We start from the raw sequence: 20,113 nt of genomic DNA on the forward strand, positions 1-20,113 counted from the left end.
AAATATTAGACAAAAAGCAGTTTTAAAATACTATTGCGTACTCTAGTGGATACATCTGAAACTACAACACAGACTATCATTAATCGTCCCTTCACTCACACACACACAATTTGTTTTTTCTTTAAATGAATGCCCTTTATGATTATCAAATTCCACATTTTGCCAATGACAACTGCTTTTTAATAACTACAGGGAATATATTAGGAGTTGAAAAAAAAAAACCTTCAATGTGATGAAACTCTTCACTTATATGTTTAAAGTATGACCTGCTTATGTATTTTATCCCACAAAACTGCATCTGCAAAAACCTTTAAAATGTATCACTGTTAAGGTAAATGCTGTTTCTCCACACGACTAGCGCATCTAACATGAGTAACTGGAACAAAGGTGTTGAGTATCACCCTCTCTCTCTCAGGTAAGACAACTTCTAAACATATCTTAGACATGAAATAACAAGACAGACGTGTTACAGAATGAGGAAGAGGGAAATCTCTATCAAATAAAGCAGCATGTTCCTTCTGATGACATCAGACACGCAGAATTCCCACCCAGCAGCTTTAGTTTCAAACAATGGGTGCTTTAAAATATTTTATTGACAAAAAAAAAAAAAAAAAAAAAAAAAATGATATACATCTAAAATACATTAATAATACATTTGAAAATACAACATTTTAAATATGCAGTGGTCTAGCATTAGAGTATCTGAAATAAGGACAAGCATACTGCAATAGAAATGTAATAATCATGTGTAATACGGTAATTCTAAGTCAAGTGTTTTACAGTGATTTTTCTGAATTCGGGAGGTTCGACATCACTTCCTTCAGTCATCTGAGGACTGTTTGGACTTCAGCAGGTCAAGTCAACCTTTGGGAGGTTTATAATGGACAATCATCCCAAAGACTCGTCTTTGCTGACTTGGACTCCTACTTGGACTCTTTTTCTTGATCCAAGAGAGCCGATCTGATTCCCAGCTTCTGAAGTTCCTCTACCAGATCTCCACTCTGATGCATCTGAAGAAGAATATCGCAGCCGCCAACAAACTCACCGTTGAAGAACACCTGTGGAATCGTCGGCCAGTTGGAGAAAGTCTTTATTCCTTTCGGGGGAAACAAAGTCACAAGTCAGTATTTAACAATTTCTACATGCTAAACTCTTACACTAATCTCTGGAATTCATTTTATGTAACAACTATTCGCTTCTCTTTTTAATTCCACTTAAGCACCTCAGAGTCTAGGCTTTACTGTTTTAAACTGACCTCAGTCATGTAAGGTTAACACCCCTTTCTTCCAGCTGCACAGGGCTGATAAAAGCAATCAGAGCTGACAGGACTGCTGCTGCCGTTAACCTACTTGTGCTCTACTGACCAACTTTTTGTCACAGCTGAGTACAAATTATGTAAACCAGAAACCAAATATCAGAAACTAAAGTGAAACTTTCTAAAAATGATGATTCAACATATAATAGAGAATTTTTTTTAGTAATAACGAAAAAAGAAAAAAAAAAAACTCTAAATATTATTAAAAGACATTATAATGAGGAAGTTTCTCATTTTATGAGAAGCTAATGCATTGTTACATGGAAGTTTCCCATTATTGAAATGTTTAGTCACTATTACGAGATATTAATGAGAATATAAGTTATTATTTATATTAAGGTTTCTAGACAGTATTATGAAATGGGTTCTCATAATGACTTGACATCTATTATTATTGTCAGAATCTATTATTATGAGATGCTCTATTATTTTGAGATAATCTATTGTTGTGAGTCACTGTTATTAATTATTATTATCATTTTCATTATTATGAGACAGTTTCACATTGTTACAAGACAATGAGTAATAAGAAACTAACTTATTATGAAGAAGAATTTTTATGAGAAACCAAGGCATTATTAAATTAAAGTTTCTTATTATTATTGAGATGTTTACTCATTATGATATATCAATTATTATCAATTGATAATTATTATAAGAAAGTTTCTCATTACAAGTTTTTTTTTTTTTCAATTGTTAATAATGACATTATTTCTCATAATATTATTAATGTAAATGTTAAAATTATCTTTTACTATAATAATAACAACAATTAGGAACTTTATAACAGCAACTTCGTTTCTCATTAATCTCATAATAGTAACTGAACATTTAATATAAAATGAAATGGCAAATCATTATAACAAGAATATATGAAACATTTCACAATAATAATAATGAGTAACTATGATCAGAATGACTTTGATTATTGTGAGATGTTAAGTAAATATTACAAAAAAAAAAAAAAAAAAAAAAAAAAAAAAAACGTCTCAATAATGAGATACTTTCTTGGAATAATTTAACACCTCATGAGAAACTTATGAGAAAGTTTTAAAAGTCATGAAACTTTTAAAAATAAATTTCAAGACGAGAACTGTGATAAAGTGTATAATTAATATGAGATACTAAGCAATAATTACGAGTTTATCAATGATTAACAATTAAGAGCTTTTTTATTTTATTTATTTATTTATGCCCCCAAAACGTGTTACTAGCACACGTTAAAAACAGATGCAAATGTCATCCAAGCCAACATCAAACTCGAGTTAGGTTTAACTCCTAAAAGCTCTTCACAGCACAGTCACCCTCTGACCTTCTCTGATATCCTGGTCATCCAGCACGTTATAAGCAGCATAGCTGTCGACCCCGTGCATTCTGAGGATCTGGACGACGGCGTTGCTGAAGCCGCACATGGGCTGTGCGGGGGTGCCTTTTATGAAGACCACCACTTTGTCCTTCTTCACCATCTCCTCCAGAGTCTTCTGGGCCGCTGAGGAGGAGCACATGAGGCGGGCCCAACCAGACAGCAGCTCTCCATTATTCTGCGCTGTTCTGTACTGCCACGCGCCCGCTCGAAGACACCGAGCTGTCGATCTAATAATGCTGTTCATCGTACAAATCTGAATGATTTGCTCAAGATTTAAAGAGGCTTAAACACGTTTGACACTTCGCCAAACAAACGCCACAGAACCTCGCCGAAGTAAGTAACTGGACGCAAGCTCCGCCCCCTCGAATATAAACACTCAAAGGAGGAAAGCTATTGGGTCTCGGCTTTGCCTTCTCCTCTCCGATTGGTCGAATACTGCGTCAGTCATGAATGTTACACAATTAGCTTTTTATCTTGATCGCTGACAGCTTTTATTTTAGCAGCGTAAAGCATTTTATTAAATGTATCTACTGTAACATGTACCGCCACTGTAATTTAAAAACGCTTGTTTCTTTTTCTCGTAAGAAGTAATTAGTGGAGGCGTTTACATCCGGTCACAATGCGCTCTTTCTCTTCCGGCAAGTACTCATTTCCGCGAATTGATTCTTACAAACATTTCCTTTTTAAAGATCCGGTTCAAATAAACGACTCAGCGATTCCTTGTTTATGTCGTTTCAGTTTAGTATGTTTCATTGATTCAGCTCATAAAAATATAGTCAATATAATAGTAGTTTTTTTAGTAGTTAGTATAGATAGCTAGAATTCAGTCCAACTCGTAAAAGAATCATTTAGACCGTTTTATTGAAACGGTTCGACCGAATCAGTGTTCTGATTCTAAATGATTCATTCACGAAGCTCCATTTAAGTGAATGCTGCTGCCGTTGGTGTTTGGATTGGTGAAATCCACGTGTATTTTCTTACAGTGTATAAACTGTTTGTAAGCGGTAAGATACGTTTTTACACGTCTATCACTAATAGCAGTGCAGTGTCGAGATCTTGTCTCCTGTGTCTGGAGTGGCTGGAGACTCAACGAGGCTGCACAGATCCAACAGAAAGAGCAAAAGGCGTGACTTCTCTAGATTCTGAAGCTTTACGTGCGATATTCTTTCAACAAATCTCGTCCTGTTTTGTTTCCGAGGCGGTGATGGTTTGTTGTGTACCGTTACCAATCTAAAAACAGGCAGAATAAAGCAGCGGCAGCCAGATATTGTCTGTGAGGAGAAGCGCGCCTTTCAGACACTTTGAATTGCCACAATTAAGCGTTGTGTTGTAACTTACATTGAGAAAAGACGGAGCAAAATCTTCTATTGATCAATTCGGACTAACATTTGTGCTTGTTTTGTTTTTCTCCTTATCTGTAGGTTTGTCCGGAATCATTTGGAAGTATTAATCCACCGTTGATTACCATGAGCTCAGTAATCTTTATTTTTAATAGACCCCATATATTTGCCTTTTCTTTACCCCATGTTTTTCCCCAATAAAATATTGATGCAAGGCTTTTTGTAGATTTGCGTCATGTTTGCGTCAACTGTAAATTAATCATTCAGACATTACTGAGGTTTCTACATTTAGCCAATGCACATTTAATTAGCAAACAGAATGGTTTGTTACTTGAGTGAAAGCATAATTGTCATCATTGTGGTTTATTAGGAAGGCTGCGTTCTGCAAAATAAGCCACTTTGTACAGTCTGTACTGCAGGGCCTTAATCAGACAGGAGTGATTTAGAACAAAATAAATAGTTTTATCAACCATTTTTACTGTGAGCCAACCGCTCGAGGGTTGCTTATGTAGTCAGTTCTCAAGTTCACACATCACATTGACTGCCTTGACTAACATTTGACATTCAGAAAGTGTCATGTCTTAGCTTAACTTTTAAACTAGTTCTAGTGCTTATCAGGCTTTCTGTGAGTCTTAAAGAGTCACAAATTACACAAATTAAGTCCACAAAACGGTTCTTAAATTGGAGCAAAAAGTTTTAAATTCATAAAACCAGGGCTTTATATATTGCATGCACTGTGAACAATTATCTTCCTGAGTTTTATCCAATGTAAATATCTAAACTTAAAATCAACTTATCATGATTTAAGAATTTTTAGACAATTGTGCTTTAAAACAATCCAAAATGCTGTGTAGTTTTTATGTTTTGTGATCATAAAGTATAGAGTTTATAAGAGTTTCCATATAGTTTTTTTTTTGGAAAATATATTAAAAAGTAATGGAGATTTAATTGTCTAATGCAACAATTTTGAGAACGTGAAACTAGTTAAATTTTATTCACTTGGTCTTTTAAAAAGTATTTAATTTACCTTTGTAAAACCTGCAGGAACCCCAATAATGCAAAATGTATTAATATTGGCTTACTGTATATGATGCAATTCATAATGCAACAAAAAACACAGTCAGACTTTCAGCAGTACACCATTACAGAGTTAAAACTATCCTTTGATGAGGATTAAGATTTGCTTTAGCAAAAAAAAAAAAAAAAAAAAAAAAACGAAACTTGGAACAGTCATAGTTATGTTATGAACAAATCATCATTCAAGTATCCACTTGTTTGTTGTAAGTGAATGGATAAAATGTCAACACATAAAAGCTAAACTATGTCTTACGAATGAATACTGAATATTAGCTTAAGGCAGTGCAGGGTTTGGAGGAGCTGTCTCAGGTTAATGCAGGTGTATGGAGGAGGCGGGCGTGTGCTGACAGGAGCTGACGCTCAAAAACATTTCTCAAACCCATGACTTCCTCAAATCTTCCTCTTTAGCTATGCATGGAGTGTATTAGTGACTTTTAGAAAATTTCTTGGTCCTGTTCAGGATGTCCTCAACACCGAGTATAAGAGATGAACATATTGGTAAAGACAAGAAGTGCGCACAAAAAACTCAAGGTAGGAGAATCCATGTATATGCACACACATGTACGGTTTCTATAATGTATTTTTTATACACTGACACGTGTGTGTGTGTGTATGTGTGTGTGTGTGTGTGTGTATATATATATATATATATATATATATATATATATATATATATTATATTTTTATCATTATTTTTTTTTTTTTATTTTTTTTATTTATTTTTTTTTTTATTTGAGGATAAACAATATTCAGCATGTTTTAATCTCATAGTTTGCTAAATTATATCGTAAAATGTATTGTTTGCAGTTTTGGCACAGTTAAAATAAATATATTTTTCAATATTATTTTATACATTATATTTTAAACAAATTGCGATGGAAATGTAAAGTGTAAACGCAAAGAAAACATAATTTGTAACTCTGAAAAACTTGTTTTTAAGATGAACTTCCTCATTTATTTTACTCTGTGCATATTTCTTGAAATGAAAGTGAACCTGCTTATACCTGTTCTCAGCTGTGCTAAACCTGTTCAAATGTTCTGGAATGACAGCATGTCATGTTCTTCAGTTTGATTTCTTTATCTACAGATGAGAAGCAGGCAGTCCAAGAGAGAACTTTTACCAAGTGGATAAACGTGCATTTGAAGAGAGTGAGAATTGTCCTCTTTCTACTGCAAAGCTAAACTATGTATTCAGTTTTTAAAAGACAAGACTAAGCCAATATCATTCTCAAAATGTTAACCCTTTTTTTTAATGCAACATTTGCCATATTACTACAACAAAAAGTACTGGAGAAAAAAAAAAATACCATGTTGTTGTTTTTTCTCTCTGTGTTGTAGTGTGACCCACCTTTACAGGTTCATAACTTATTCACTGATATTCAGGATGGAAAGATTCTCATGGCTCTTCTAGAGGAACTGTCAGGCTGTATTATGGTTTGTCATCACATATTATACTGAAAAAGAAAAATAGTTTGATCACTATAAATCTATCTTTCAAAGATGTGGCTTTTCTAGAAGTGTTTTTCATGTTCTTCAGCTTGATAAATTCAGGACATTTCCACATCGCATCTTCAGACTAAACAATATTTCTAAGGTCTTGAATTTCCTTGAGGACAGAAATGTAAGTCCTGATGTTATTTATTTATTTTATTTATTGTCCATAAGTTAAAAAATAAAATAGTAAATCTTTCCACCCCATGACTTATGAATTATCTTCCTTATTTTAGGTAAATTGAATTCAAACCAAGAAAACAAATCAATACAACATAACAACGATTTACCTAAAATAACCGATTTAATTAGTAAAACATGGTCAATATCTATGTTTACTGATGTCATGTGGGGGCCTCCATATCTTTGTGTAATATAAATATAAATGTAATCATTTATATTATTTTTACACAGGTTAGCCTTATAAAAATCGACGCTAATGATATTGCCGATGGCAATCCTTCGGTTGTTCTCAGGCTAATCTGGAACATCATTGTGTACTATCAGGTAAAGCACACTATCATTGTGTAATGGTGATGAAAGGATCCATTGTTCTTGAGTGGGTGTTTGATCATGTGAGTTACTGTGAGCTAAATCATTGTCCCATTCTAAATTAAACAGGTCACAGGAAGCCTGGAGAAGTTCCCATCCACCTTCAGTCTGCTGTCATTACCTTGTGGCAGTGATTCTTCTGGTTGTAGTTCTCCAGCATCACCTGGAGATGACAGTTTTGGCACTCTACCCTCAATTTTGACATCTAAAGGCAAAAGGTCATCTCATTTTTGACATCTAAAGGCAGACTTTGCTTAGCTGGGCACGGAACTGTACTGCAAAGTAAGTGAATTCATTTACTGAGCCACAATGAAGTCTTGAAATGTGTTTCTCAATGCAAAACATCAAATTGTTCATTTAAAGGATTTTTGTTTTTCAGACAAAATGAATATTTGACATCATATACTCACCCTAATAAACTCGCCGTAATTTAAATCTCTTTCGTGTCTGTGGAACACAAAAGGAGATAGTTTAATGAATGTCCTGATCGCTCTTTTCCACAAAATTTCTATGGAGACTGAGTATTTTGATTAATGAAAAAAATAAAAAAAAAAAAAATGCAAACCACAACAAAAGAATCATAAAAGTGGTCGATATGACTCTTTTTTTATTATATTTTTCAAAATCTGTGTAATAGATAGAAATCTCCTTCTCCAGCAAACTAACTTATGATCATAAATAATTTGAAATCAAGAACTGAATCAATATGAACAAATCATTCAGAGTGGTTTTGCGAACTAGCTCAAACTATTTTATTTGTTATTTTTAAATTTTTGTGTGTGTGTGTGTCTTGGCTGGATGCTGAGATATTCTGTAAATATATCTTTTTAGTCTGTAGCTACACAAAGCTATCAGAAGACCTTGCATGGACCACTTTTATGGTGTTTTTGAATTATTTTTTGTCCGTATTAGATTTAATTTAATGGAAACAAAGAACTTCTATAGAAGATTGACAGTAATATAGGTTTGGAACAACATGCAATCTAAAATTATTACAGAACTTTTTATTTTTAGGGTAATCTATGAATTGGATTAACTTCCATTATTCATTCAGCCTCGCCATTCCAATCTTTTCCTTCAGATATGGGGTAGAAATTTGCGATTTTGGTAAAAGCTGGAGGAGTGGATTGGCATTTCTGGCTCTGGTTAAATTCTTCTGTCCTCAGTTTGTGGACATGCGGAAAGCTTTGTCTTCTGAGCCCCGACTAAATATGGAGACAGCCTTCACAACAGCGAACGAGTGGCTGGGGATTCCTCCACTGCTGGATCCAGATGGTAACACACAAACAAACCATTAGCTTTTCTTTGAAGAATAGCTGTGTATTGTTTGTGCCTTCTAGGGGAACGTACTCAATTGCCGTATGACCTGCTTTCACACTTCAGAAATAAACACGTAATGAAAACGCAGGAGCAGGAATTTCACTGCAGAACTATTGTACAAGCAGTTGTGTTTGGTTTTATTTGACTTGATATTGTCTTTCTTGCCCACTAGATCTTGCAGTGCATTCACCAGATGAGCAGTCTGTCATCACTTATGTAGCCCAGTTTCTTGAATGTTGTCCAGGCCATGATGAGGTGAGGATATGCTTATCTTTTATTTAAATGATTGAGAAGAAGATTTAAGCACACTAAGGCTTTCTTATTTATAATGATATTGACTATATGTCAGTAAGAATAAAGGTTTGGTCATATAAGTGTAATTTTAACAAAATTTCACAGGACAAAAAAGTAGCAAAAGTGTAACAATGTATAAAGCACCGCTCACACAGAAGTCACTTTAAACCAAGCAACTTTTATTTGGGCAATGCAGCAAAATTGTGTGATCGTTGAGACCTGATGTGAAATCTGTGTGGGGAGATATGTAATCATGTGTTGATTTGTATTGAAATGACTGGATTTCGCCCGTGAAAATTCAAAGGTGTGGTCATGTTTTCTATAGTTTGGCATACTAAATAAAAACAGTTATTTCAATAGGAATCCATGCAGATGAGTTTTGCGAGAGGGCGACAGATTTGCCCACACAGATTTCACTCCAGTTTCGAGTTGGCCTCCTAAATTCATTGCATCTATGAACAGAAAAGTAAGCATTTTCAAAACATAATACCCACAATGTGGCTTTATCTCTCATAATGTAACTTTACTTTCAACTTTTTTTTGTCGTTAATTTTCACAGAATGGTTGTGGTTTTAAACATATTAACCACTATGTTGACTATGAGGTAAAGTTTAAAATAAAATTGCATTATGAGAGATAAGACCACGCAGTGGATATTATGTCACATTTACGAAAAATGAAAGTGCAGTTGCACCATATAAAGCCACTTTGTAAGATATTAAGATATGAAGTCACATTTAAGAGATATATTCACATTAGCAACATATACAACCACAGTTGTGAGATATAAGTGAATCCAGTCAAGCAATTGTGGCAATGTTGAAATTGCCAGTTGAATTTTATATATATATATATATATATATATATTTATATATATATATATATATATTTTTTTTTTTTTTTTTTTTGGGTTGGAAACAGACTTCAATACTAAAATAGCCTAATGTACCACAATAGAACAAAGACATTTTAAAATTGTCATGTCTAATGAATGAATGAATGAATGGTATAAGTAAAATATTGTTAATCCCATGACACTGACTCATTCACAGGACAGTGCATCAACAGATTCCTCACGAGGCACACCAAATTTAATTGAAAGATCGAACAGACATTGGACTGATTCAGTTAGCTGCATGTTACCATCTAATATCTCTACCGAAGCTTTGAGAGGACTTCATAGCTCTTCTGAGACCAGGCAAGAGGAACAAACCTACCATACTGGAGATCAAGAGCTTAGCTCAGAGTCACTGCCTGCCTGTCCTTCAGACAACCCTGTGGGTTTAGCTGCTCTGTCGGAACATTTCCTCACCATGAAGAGCTCCAGATGGTCAAATGGACAATCCCTGTCAGACTCCACTGGGGGGCAGTGTTGTGACTCTTTAGCCTGGAAGAAAGGCTATTTGGGAAGCCTGGATAATGATGGGAACTGTTCAGAGGTTTCAAAAGAGGCTGTTTATGCTATGCCAATGTTGGATTCAGATGAAGAGGATGCATATAGCTATATATTAGAGCTGGACCATAAAGAAGCTGGACTAGAGACAAACGTCGACCTTGAATTAAATACAATTATGAATGCACAGGGAATGGAGTTTGCCAGTACATTTGAATCTCAAGCAAGTGAAATAAACTCATTGTGTCATTTTTGTAAGACGCAGAGGCAGTTAAAGCCCACAGATGTATTGACTGGGTCAGCTGATGACAAAAGTGCAAACATCCTTGACTTAGAAAAATCTTCACCTGCTTCTGACTCTTTGCTGATGAATCAATTTGGTAAAAATATACCAATATCATCTACCAATGAAAATTTGGACTCGGACTGTTCATTTAAAATGAAGGAGAGTATTTACTCAGATGCATTTAATCTGACTCACGGTGATGGTGTTGATGATGCATTTGTGCCAGCAGTGAAAAATGGTCTAGATCAGGATAAAATCAGAGAGGACCTTTCCCCCAGTGCAATGAAGGATGGTCTATCAGAAAATGACCAATATGAGCAAAAGGATCGAAGAGTTTTGGATAGAATAACAGGAGAACCTGCAGTTTCACAGAGGTTTGGAATATATTCTACATACATTGTGTTGCATTGTTCAATTGAAAGTAGCTTTGAAAGAAGCTCATTAGAAATACATGCCTCTACTTACATTTTTGTAAGAAAAAAAAAAACAGTATGTCTCATTCTGCTTTCTTCTTGTTTGTTTTAGGAAGGGGGGTCTTGACCTAACTAGTTATGAGGTGCATGTGCTTCTGTTCCTCTGGATGATCGCCTACTGCATCCTTATGTATCCACACCTGGATATTCTCAGTCTATTCAACCCAAAATAGCAGTGAATAAGAAATATAATTACATGGTTGCACAATGTACTGCACGATCCATACACACAAACTCTCACTTTATCTCCTTCTCAGACCTTATCCATCATTTAACCAAAAAAAAAAAATAAATAAAAAAACACACTGACTTTGTGATGCTAACTCGTTTCTGGGTTTTAGGCCTCATTTCTGCAGCACTCAATAAATATTCCCTTTTTTGTTGCTGTACCTGTAAGATATCTTTGTATACATAACTGTCCTCACATGTGACATGAGAAACAAGGTTCAGTGTGCAGTAGTTGATGTTGCCTCATCCTTCAATAACAGCCTGCAAATCTTGCTTTACATTGTAAATGTTTCACAAAACAATCTATAGTAAAATATGCACACACAGAGTCTGTTCCAAAATCAATGAGCTACCCAACCGCCTTCCAAGATAGCAGTATCCTAAAATATGGAATCTTATTACTAACAGATTTAACACACTATAAGCAGCAACTATGCATAACACAAAGTGATTTCAACAGAGTTGCACCTTTCTTCTAATATTCATAAAAATGCATGGCACACACATAAAATGAGTAAACTCAGTTGTAGATGGATATTTTGGTATGTACTGATGGTTATTTTGGTTTCAAGCTATGAAATGTTAGTTTTGTAATTATACAATTTTATATCCCCACTTATGTTTATTACATTTATTTTTAAGTGAAAAATGACTTTTCATGATATGACAACTTTTTTTAAAGATATAAATTTGCCTGAATCTATGCACTGAAACTGTTTTATTTTAACACTCTTTTTTTTTTAAACCACAAAGTAAGTTAATGGAATGGCATTTTGTTTAATTCCATTCTGTCATTCAACTGTTGAATACTATATTATTAAAGCTTAATATTATAGATAATTAATATTAATTTCTTCAGATAGCATCATAATTTATAATAAATGCTTACATGCAGCAATAATGGGCCTTTCAGTTCATCCCAGCAATCAAACAGTGTGTGTGGATCTGGGAGAGATAAACCAGGCCAAACTGTTCAAATATGTACGACTAAGCGTGGGCTGGGTGAGATTTGTGCCCTTACTACAGCAAGCCAACAGCTTCTGAGAATGTGTTTGTTTGCTGTCAAGGTCAGGGCTACTAATCTTTCAACATTTCTCTTGGAAACGATCCAAAGAAAAGTTTGGACAGTCATGTACCCCTAGCAGTGATTTTTGTGCAGCATTGAGCTGTCAAAAGATTTTGTATAGTATTATTTTGCTAGCAGCAAAGCTGCTAATCCTCATTCCTCCAGGAGAAATGGAAAAACCTGAGAGACAGCAGGCACTAAATGGTATGGAAGCTACTATGGAAACCATAGTGCTCTACGCTCACCTTGTTTTTGGTTTGATTACTGCTTATAGCAGGGATAAGCAGAGGAAAATCTCATTTACTCTTCGGTGAAGATAGTGAGGATCTCACAAACTTGATAGATGAGCTGCTTAATTTCACAGAGGCCTCTGTGGAACATATGCCTTCCTGATCAGCCATAACCTATAGAAGACCCTTACAGAACAACCCTTGCACGTTATTATCCTAAGCATAATGCCGACTGCAAGTCAGGGTTAGGGTTATTTTTGGTTGTTGTTGTTGTTGTTGTTTCCTGTATGTACACTTTCAAAGTGAAATGTCCAGTGAGTGGCACTGAAAGCACCTTCACTGGGGTTGGGTTTAGTTTAGATGGTATTTCTAAACTGCCATGATACATACAACAACCACCATAATGGTGGTCGTTGTATGTATCGTGGCAGTTTAGAAACTAATACAGTTTAGAAACTAATACAATTTATAATGTATTAGTTTACAAATCATGCATTATGATAAAAGTGTTTTAGGTCATTCCTTGGTATTGTGCAAGGAATAAAAGTCGTAGTAATGTTATTGTCTCTAGTGTTCATTTTAATTGGAAACTGCAGTGAATTGTATGTATAGGAATGTTTTTGGAATTTTACAAAAATGTAGGTAGAGGCACATGTTTCTAGCCTAGGTTGGTGTATTTTATTAAGTACAGGAATTCATTCCAGTTCAAATAAAAAATATTCAGTTATTTTGAACATGAAATACAGGTGCATCTAAACTTTTTTTTTTTTTTTTTTTTTTGTACAAACTTTGAAAACCATTTTTTTTGCACATGCTTAAATCAATGAAAATACAGCCAAATCAAACCTAGTCACTGTCATGCTATTTGTAGGAAAACTGAATGAGTCATTCAAATAGTAGAAAGACAGTAAAATGATGCTTCGGATGGGTGACGGGGTGTTTGTGGATATGAGCTCCAATCAGGATGTTGTATGACACTATCATACTGTATGAAGTTGATTTACACGCACTTGCCAAACTATTTCTTCTGACACGAGGGATGTTGAAAGTGTCCAGTGAACTGACTCTCCATAGCTAAACCCTTGTACTTTGATCTGATCTCTGTATGTATGTGTAAGCAATGCATACAGTAGAGTGGGGTCTAAAAGTCTAAAACCACACTGAAAATCTGTGATTCACAATTTGATTTAAACCTTATAAGAATATAATTACTTCAAGACATACACATTAATGAGAAAATTGGACATACATATTGAGAACATATATGATCCAGGAAAATGTATGTGATGCGAGCATGATGAGACTAACATTGTCTTGTAAATTGTAGAGTATACCAAAAAAAAAAAAAAAAAAAAGGACAGAATTAATGTAACATGCGGGTTTGGGTTTTGTTTCTTGTTCATTGTTTTCATGTCTTTTATTTTGTAGTTTGCCCACAATCAAGAGGTGTGTTCGACTTTATGAAGCGCTGCGCAGACCGATCGGCGGCAGACTTGAAGCAATGCATGCCAGTTAGAAATTTTGTCTGACTTGAACCAGTGCTGATGGCACGTCACTGTCACGTGTGGCATCAAAGTACTGCGATAGCGTTTCGAGAGCAGCCGGCTGACTCAGCTGGTGCAGCCTTTTCTTTTTCTTTTTTTTTTATATATTGATTTCCAACGTATAATATAAAGGTACTGAACAAATATAAACTACAACAAAGACATAGAAAATATACAGTATATTATAAATAATAATACAGGTAAATATATATATATATATATATATATATATATTTTATAAAATAAATAATAATAATAAAAAAAAAATAATAATAATAATCGTGCAGCTTTTTCAGAGTGGTTGTGGTGGTGACTGATGCTGTTTCACGATTGGCCAGATTCACCACATGACAACAATGACGTGTCTTTCTAATATTCTCAATTCTAATACTGCTCACAAATCTGTTTTTAGAACATTGTTTTAGTCGTAATGTTATATTGAGTCATATTTTTCCCAAAAAATACATTGATAAAAGCATATGTACCACTTTTTTTTTGTTTTTATATTATTTTTTTTTTTTGTTGTTTTTTATTGTTGGGATGGTGCTGTATTAGGCAGTAAATAAAAAGTGTTTCTGTTGCTCATGAAAAAGGTTTCTGAAACGTCTGTGTATTTGACAAATATTGCATGTTATTCACTTCATCTGTGATAGAGCATGCAAACACTGCGAGAGTGTCATCACCAGGTGCAGAAAGTGTCCGACTTATCGTCTCTACTTTCAATTCGGCCCCCGACTGCAAGCAGCTATCTGACTTCAAGCAGTGCATGCCTGTTAGAAATTTTGTTCGACTTGAGACGCCAACGACGCCACATGACTGTCACGTGTGGCATCAAAGTATGGCAAGAGTGTTTTGAGAGCAGCCAGCTGATTCAGCCGCCGCAGTTTCTCCAGAGCAACTGCAGGAGTGCTGATTACGACACAGCTGTTTCACGATTGGCCAGATTCACCGCATGACAACGATCACATGTGTATCGGGTTCATTCAAACCTTTTCATTTCCAATAATGGCCACAAATCTGTGTTTTTAGAATGTTAAAAGCTTTTTTACTGTAGTAGCACTGTTTTATTAAGTCACGTTTATCATACAACACTGATAAAAGCATATATACCCCCCACTTTATTGGTATTTAAATAGTATATGATAATGTTGAACTTTATTCTTGAAAAGATGGCGCTGTATTAAGCAGCATATAAAAAGTGTTTCTGTTGCTCATGAAAATGTTTCTGAAACGTCTGTGTATTTGACAAATATTGCATTAAATTCACTTCATCTGTGATAAAGTATGCAATATATAGACTTTGCATTGCGGCTGAGTGGCTCTGCATCTACTGTGGGAGTTGCAGATGAGGAGCCCTGCGATTGTGCTGTATCCTCTGCAGAGCATTTTCACATCCTGACTATCATGTCAGGATTTGTCCATGTCATGCCTACTACTCCCGAGTCTGCTACCATCATGTCCGCCAAGCGTGCACCTGCTCGTGTCATGCCTGCTACTCCAGGGCCTGCTATCGACACGTCTACCAAGCCAGGGCTTGCTAACATCATGTCTGCTATGCCAAAGCCTGCTCACGTCATGCTTGCTACTCCAGGGCGAGCTCACGTCATGTCTGCTACGCCAAAGCCAGAGACTGCTCACATCATGCCAGCCACTCAAGAGCCTCGTCACAAGATGCCCACCATTCAAGAACCTCGTCACAAGATGACCGCCATGCTTGAGTCCCCTTCCAAGATGGCCACCACTCCTGATTTCCCCAGCCAAGATGGCCATCACATCCTGTCACAGCCATGGAAGTCTTTTCTGAACTCTCAGTCTGCTCTATTGTGACTATGGAGGCTGCCCAAGAACTCTCTGCCTGTTCTGTCACAGTCAAGTGGTCTGTCCATCCCTTACCAAAAAGTAGTATACTTCAAGTTTATTTTATTAAGTATACTTAAGTAAAGTTCAAGGATATTTTTAAGAATACTTTATGTAGCAAGTGTATAAATATCAGTGTTCTAGTAGTATACTTGTAAGTGTACTGTTTCAATACTCCTTGGGACTAAATTGGCCCTGAAAAATGACTATGAATTAGATTTGAGTCGATCAACAGCCCAAAGCTTGACTGTAGATTTCTTTGCTTCGATTGAAGCACAAGATGCTGTTTGGATCATACTCAAATTGTGCTGTTTAATCTCCATGATCATCAGGTTTTAAACAAACTTGAGGAGTTGGGTTGGAAGTTTATGCAGCGTGAGTGAATGGAAGCCTTATGTTTGTTTTGTTATGATCAAATCATCGACATTTACACTGCCATCTGGCTTGGGGCACAGAAACATCTGCATTATAGAATAATGATTGGTGATTGTTCACCAGAGAAATGGAGAGTGACATAGTGTTTTTCATGTGACTAAAGTTGTGAAAACAAGAAAAACAAGACTGGAAAGATAAAGCATTGCCTCAGCCTGTTTAAAATAGTAGGAAATCCATAAATTTTCACTCAGTGTGTTATGATGATAATATAATTTGTAAAGAAAGAAAGAAAAACTTTTTTTAAAACCAGTGGTCTTAGACTTTTGGAACCCACTGTATATTTCAATCTAATCCAGTACAGAAGGAGCTGTCTTAAGCCAGACATTCTGTTTGTGGCCAATTGCAGCTATGTATACAACAAGCTCAAGAAGCTTCATTCGGAATTCAGCTGTTGTAAACATGCCAATAAAATGGAGAGAAAGTGACATTGCGCATTGTCTAAAACATTGATTTATCTTCTCCCTTTGACAGGTTTGCAGACATTTGAGAGTTTTGCAGAGTTTGCTTTAAAAAAAAAAAAAAAAAAACATACTTTAGAGACTCGCTTGAGAGGCATGATGCTCACTATATGTTCTCCAGATCAGCCAGGTGTACACATCCCTCGAATGAGAATGATCTGGTCTTGTCTCATGTTAGGGTATTTATTTCAATCACCCTTCTCTGACACAAAGTGATTGTGTCTCTCACAACAAATAGATGAAACCCAATATAAAATCCAGTGTTATATTGGGGATTTTTATTTTTTATTATTATTTTGTAATAATTTATTTATTTTAATTGTATATCATAAAGTTGCAGGTATTGTAGTTTTCTAAGGAAAAAAATATTCATACTACAAAAAGAGACATCTTGCACAATGCGTTGACATTTACATAATTAAAGATGAATAAATAAATATTAACTGAGTCAGCAGAATTGTTACTGTTAGCAAAAAAAATAAATACTAATAAATAATAAAAATAATAAATAAAATCCAACAGCAATACTTTTTCTTTTATTTTTTATTTACATATACATTAAACATTTAATGGGGGGAGGGCTATGTGAATGCGAAAAATTTGACTGCTGATTGTGTGTGTTGGTTACTTGATCATGAAAGAAAGAAAAAAGAAAGAAAGAAAAAGAAATACACTACCACAGTATCTTAAGATCTGAAGACCTTTTTGATCAACAGTTTGAGAAGTAGACAGTCATATCAATATATTGGTGATTGACAAGTTTTTTTTTTGTATCTAAATCCCATCAGTCAGCACAGACACACCTTTTAAGTATTGAAAACCTGTGACACTGAAGTCCAAAAATGTGTTGCATCACTGAATGTAGAGCAACAGCTAATCATGAGTGATTGTGTTCACAGAATGTGGGGGTGGAAATGGGTTAATGTTTAAAGATTTTACTCAGCTGATGTCTGAAGGACTATAAATTGACTCCACTCCATCCAAACAGTCTCCTGTCAAGAGGACTTTGATGGTAAGTGACAATAATTGTTCCACCAGAAGTGCCGTGATTGTAACTGAAATAGACCTAGAAATAGTGAAATAGCTACTGTGTGAAATGCAAAAGCTAAGATTTGTTTCAAGATCCATTTGTATCTGTACCCTCTGGTCATAAAACACAGGTGAAAAAAATGTGGGGAAAGATGTATTACAGTGTGATTGCTGCCCTGCTGGTAGCAATGGCCTGGGCCGCACCCCACGAAGGTCATGACCATGACGGCCACCCAGCTGATCACTACCACCATCTCCACCACGGGAAGGACGAACCCCACCCCAGCCACAGTGGGGAGGATGCCTGCCATCTGCTTTCTCCACACAACGCTGACTTTGCCTTCTCCCTCTACAAGAAACTTGCGCTCCATCCTGATGCCCAGGGCAAGAACATTTTCTTCTCCCCGGTCGGTATCTCAATGGCTTTGAGCATGCTGGCTGTAGGTGCCAAGGGTAGCACTCTATCACAAATATACAGCAGTCTGGGTTACAGCGGGCTGAAGGCTCAGCAGGTCAATGAGGGCTATGAGCACTTGATCCACATGCTTGGCCACAGTCAGGACAGCATGCAGCTGGAGGCAGGTGCTGGTGTGGCCATCAGAGAAGGCTTCAAAGTGGTTGACCAGTTCCTGAAGGACGTTCAGCACTACTACAACAGCGAAGCCTTCAGCGTTGACTTCTCCAAGCCTGAAATCGCTGCAGAAGAGATTAACCAGTTCATCGCCAAGAAAACCAATGACAAAATAACCGACATGGTGAAGGACCTGGACTCTGATATGGTGATGATGCTGATTAACTATATGTACTTCAGAGGTAAAATATAAACTTCTCTTTCATTAAATGATATTCAAGTATTGACAATTAGAGCAGTCTCGGTTGATGCTGACCTGTGGTTCTTGCATTTTGTCCTGATAGGGAAGTGGGATAAGCCATTTGAAGCACAACTGACTCACAAAGCTGAGTTCAAAGTGGACAAGGACACCACCGTGCAAGTTGACATGATGAAAAGAACCGGCCGCTATGACATCTATCAAGACCCTGTCAACCAAACTACGGTCATGATGGTGCCATACAAAGGCAATACTTCCATGATGATCGTTCTTCCTGATGAAGGGAAGATGAAGGATGTTGAAGAATCCATCTGCAGGCACCATCTTAAGAACTGGCATGATAAACTCTTCAGAAGGTAGTACCAGTGGCAACTTCAGATTTAAATCCATGTATTAGTTAACGTCTGACCTGAAGTTTGATTGTTGTTTAGTTGCACAGAAGTTTGGGAACCTGAAAAATGACCCATGACACCATATTTTACTTTTCTGCCCTTCAGCTCTGTGGACCTGTTCATGCCCAAGTTCTCCATCTCTGCAACGTCCAAACTGAATGACATTCTGACTGAAATGGGAGTGACTGATGCATTCAGTGACACAGCAGATTTCTCTGGGATGACAGAAGAGCTCAAAGTGAAGGTGTCACAGGTACGTGTGGGCTTGTTTCTACGTCTTGTAGCACCACCGATGGTTGCTAGACCTTAAGATTCTGAAAACTCCACTAAGTGATGTTAACATTTTGGACCCAATCTCCAGGTTGTGCATAAGGCAGTCCTCAGTGTGGATGAGAAGGGCACAGAGGCAGCGGCCGCAACCACAATAGAGATCATGCCCATGTCCCTGCCAGGCACTGTGATGCTCAACCGACCTTTCTTGGTACTGATTGTGGAGGACAGCACCAAGAGCATCCTCTTCATGGGCAAGATTACCAATCCTACAGTGTGAGGTCCAACTCCAAACAGAACTTGACGAATTTTGAAATTTGAACTTGAAATCTTGTGTATATCTTATTGTATACTGCAATGAATTGATTTGATTCAAATTAAATGAGTCATCATTAAAACAATTACACAACATATGCATTTTCAACTCTGCTCTCAACATAATGTGGTCTTGAAAAAAAAAAAAAAAGAAGAAGAAGAGCTTATTGGATTGTGCTTCTTTTTATAGATATTTAACCAAATTTAGCAGGCAGACAGGAAGGGAAACAGGATCGGGAAAGGTCCTCGAGTTAGGATTCAAACTTTGGACACCCACAGTACAATGGCGCTCTATGTCGGTGCACTTGCCCACAAGGCTATCGCCACTGAGTTAGCAGGGAATTTAAATACAAATGGATTAACAATTGTCTCAAACTCTAGCCAGAGTTTGAGTATCTCAGTGGTGGTAGTAAATTCTGTAACACTTTCTGTTGTTGCCTCAGTAGTCCTGCAAATGAATAACAGATATTTTGGTTTAGCAGCATTGATCTTTTCTTGTTAGGCTTTCTCTAGTCACTGGAACACAGATGGAAGATACTGGACTACACAGAA

At 36.2% G+C, this 20,113-nt stretch overlaps 3 protein-coding genes and 1 non-coding gene across 4 annotated transcripts; 3 read left to right on the forward strand and 1 right to left on the reverse strand.

Moving 5' to 3' along the window:
• Positions 1-228: 228 nt before the first annotated feature.
• On the reverse strand, positions 229-3,049 carry glrx5 (glutaredoxin 5 homolog (S. cerevisiae)). Its single transcript, XM_042746340.1, has 2 exons — positions 2,628-3,049; positions 229-1,096 (listed from the first exon to the last, which is right to left on the reverse strand). Exons 1-2 carry the CDS (start codon positions 2,923-2,925, stop codon positions 924-926), a joined length of 471 nt encoding a protein of 156 aa, XP_042602274.1. The 5' UTR covers positions 2,926-3,049; the 3' UTR covers positions 229-923.
• Positions 3,050-3,720: 671 nt separating this feature from the next.
• On the forward strand, positions 3,721-3,998 carry LOC122141179. Its single transcript, XR_006157606.1, has one exon.
• Positions 3,999-4,939: 941 nt separating this feature from the next.
• On the forward strand, positions 4,940-11,763 carry LOC109055212. Its single transcript, XM_019072451.2, is given in 11 exon segments — positions 4,940-5,629; positions 6,186-6,247; positions 6,437-6,532; positions 6,636-6,719; positions 7,004-7,096; positions 7,202-7,383; positions 7,385-7,423; positions 8,223-8,416; positions 8,634-8,716; positions 9,808-10,808; positions 10,960-11,763. Coding segments are annotated over 11 exon segments (2,025 nt in total). The 5' UTR covers positions 4,940-5,559; the 3' UTR covers positions 11,081-11,763.
• A 5,825-nt stretch (positions 11,764-17,588) lies between these two features.
• LOC109112546 (alpha-1-antitrypsin homolog) lies at positions 17,589-19,657 on the forward strand. Its single transcript, XM_019125428.2, has 5 exons — positions 17,589-17,737; positions 17,886-18,567; positions 18,670-18,940; positions 19,082-19,229; positions 19,338-19,657. The coding sequence occupies exons 1-5, from the start codon at positions 17,735-17,737 to the stop codon at positions 19,524-19,526; spliced, it is 1,293 nt and encodes a 430-aa protein (XP_018980973.1). The 5' UTR covers positions 17,589-17,734; the 3' UTR covers positions 19,527-19,657.
• The last annotated feature ends 456 nt before the right edge of the window (positions 19,658-20,113 follow it).

Source organism: Cyprinus carpio, chromosome B20 (assembly GCF_018340385.1).
Source record: "Cyprinus carpio isolate SPL01 chromosome B20, ASM1834038v1, whole genome shotgun sequence".
Lineage (NCBI taxonomy): Eukaryota > Metazoa > Chordata > Actinopteri > Cypriniformes > Cyprinidae > Cyprinus > Cyprinus carpio.

What these genes read in the sequence shown, in the direction of transcription:
- glrx5 (XM_042746340.1), bottom strand. Translation starts at nt 2,925, where the DNA reads ATGAACAGCATTATTAGATCGACAGCTCGGTGTCTTCGAGCGGGCGCG. An exon ending in TGACCAGGATATCAGAGAAG is followed by an intron (nt 1,097 to 2,627) that starts GTCAGAGGGTGA and finishes TTCCCCCGAAAG; the next exon opens with GAATAAAGACTTTCTCCAAC.
- LOC109112546 (XM_019125428.2), top strand. An exon ending in TAACTATATGTACTTCAGAG is followed by an intron (nt 18,568 to 18,669) that starts GTAAAATATAAA and finishes TTGTCCTGATAG; the next exon opens with GGAAGTGGGATAAGCCATTT. An exon ending in TCAAAGTGAAGGTGTCACAG is followed by an intron (nt 19,230 to 19,337) that starts GTACGTGTGGGC and finishes CCCAATCTCCAG; the next exon opens with GTTGTGCATAAGGCAGTCCT.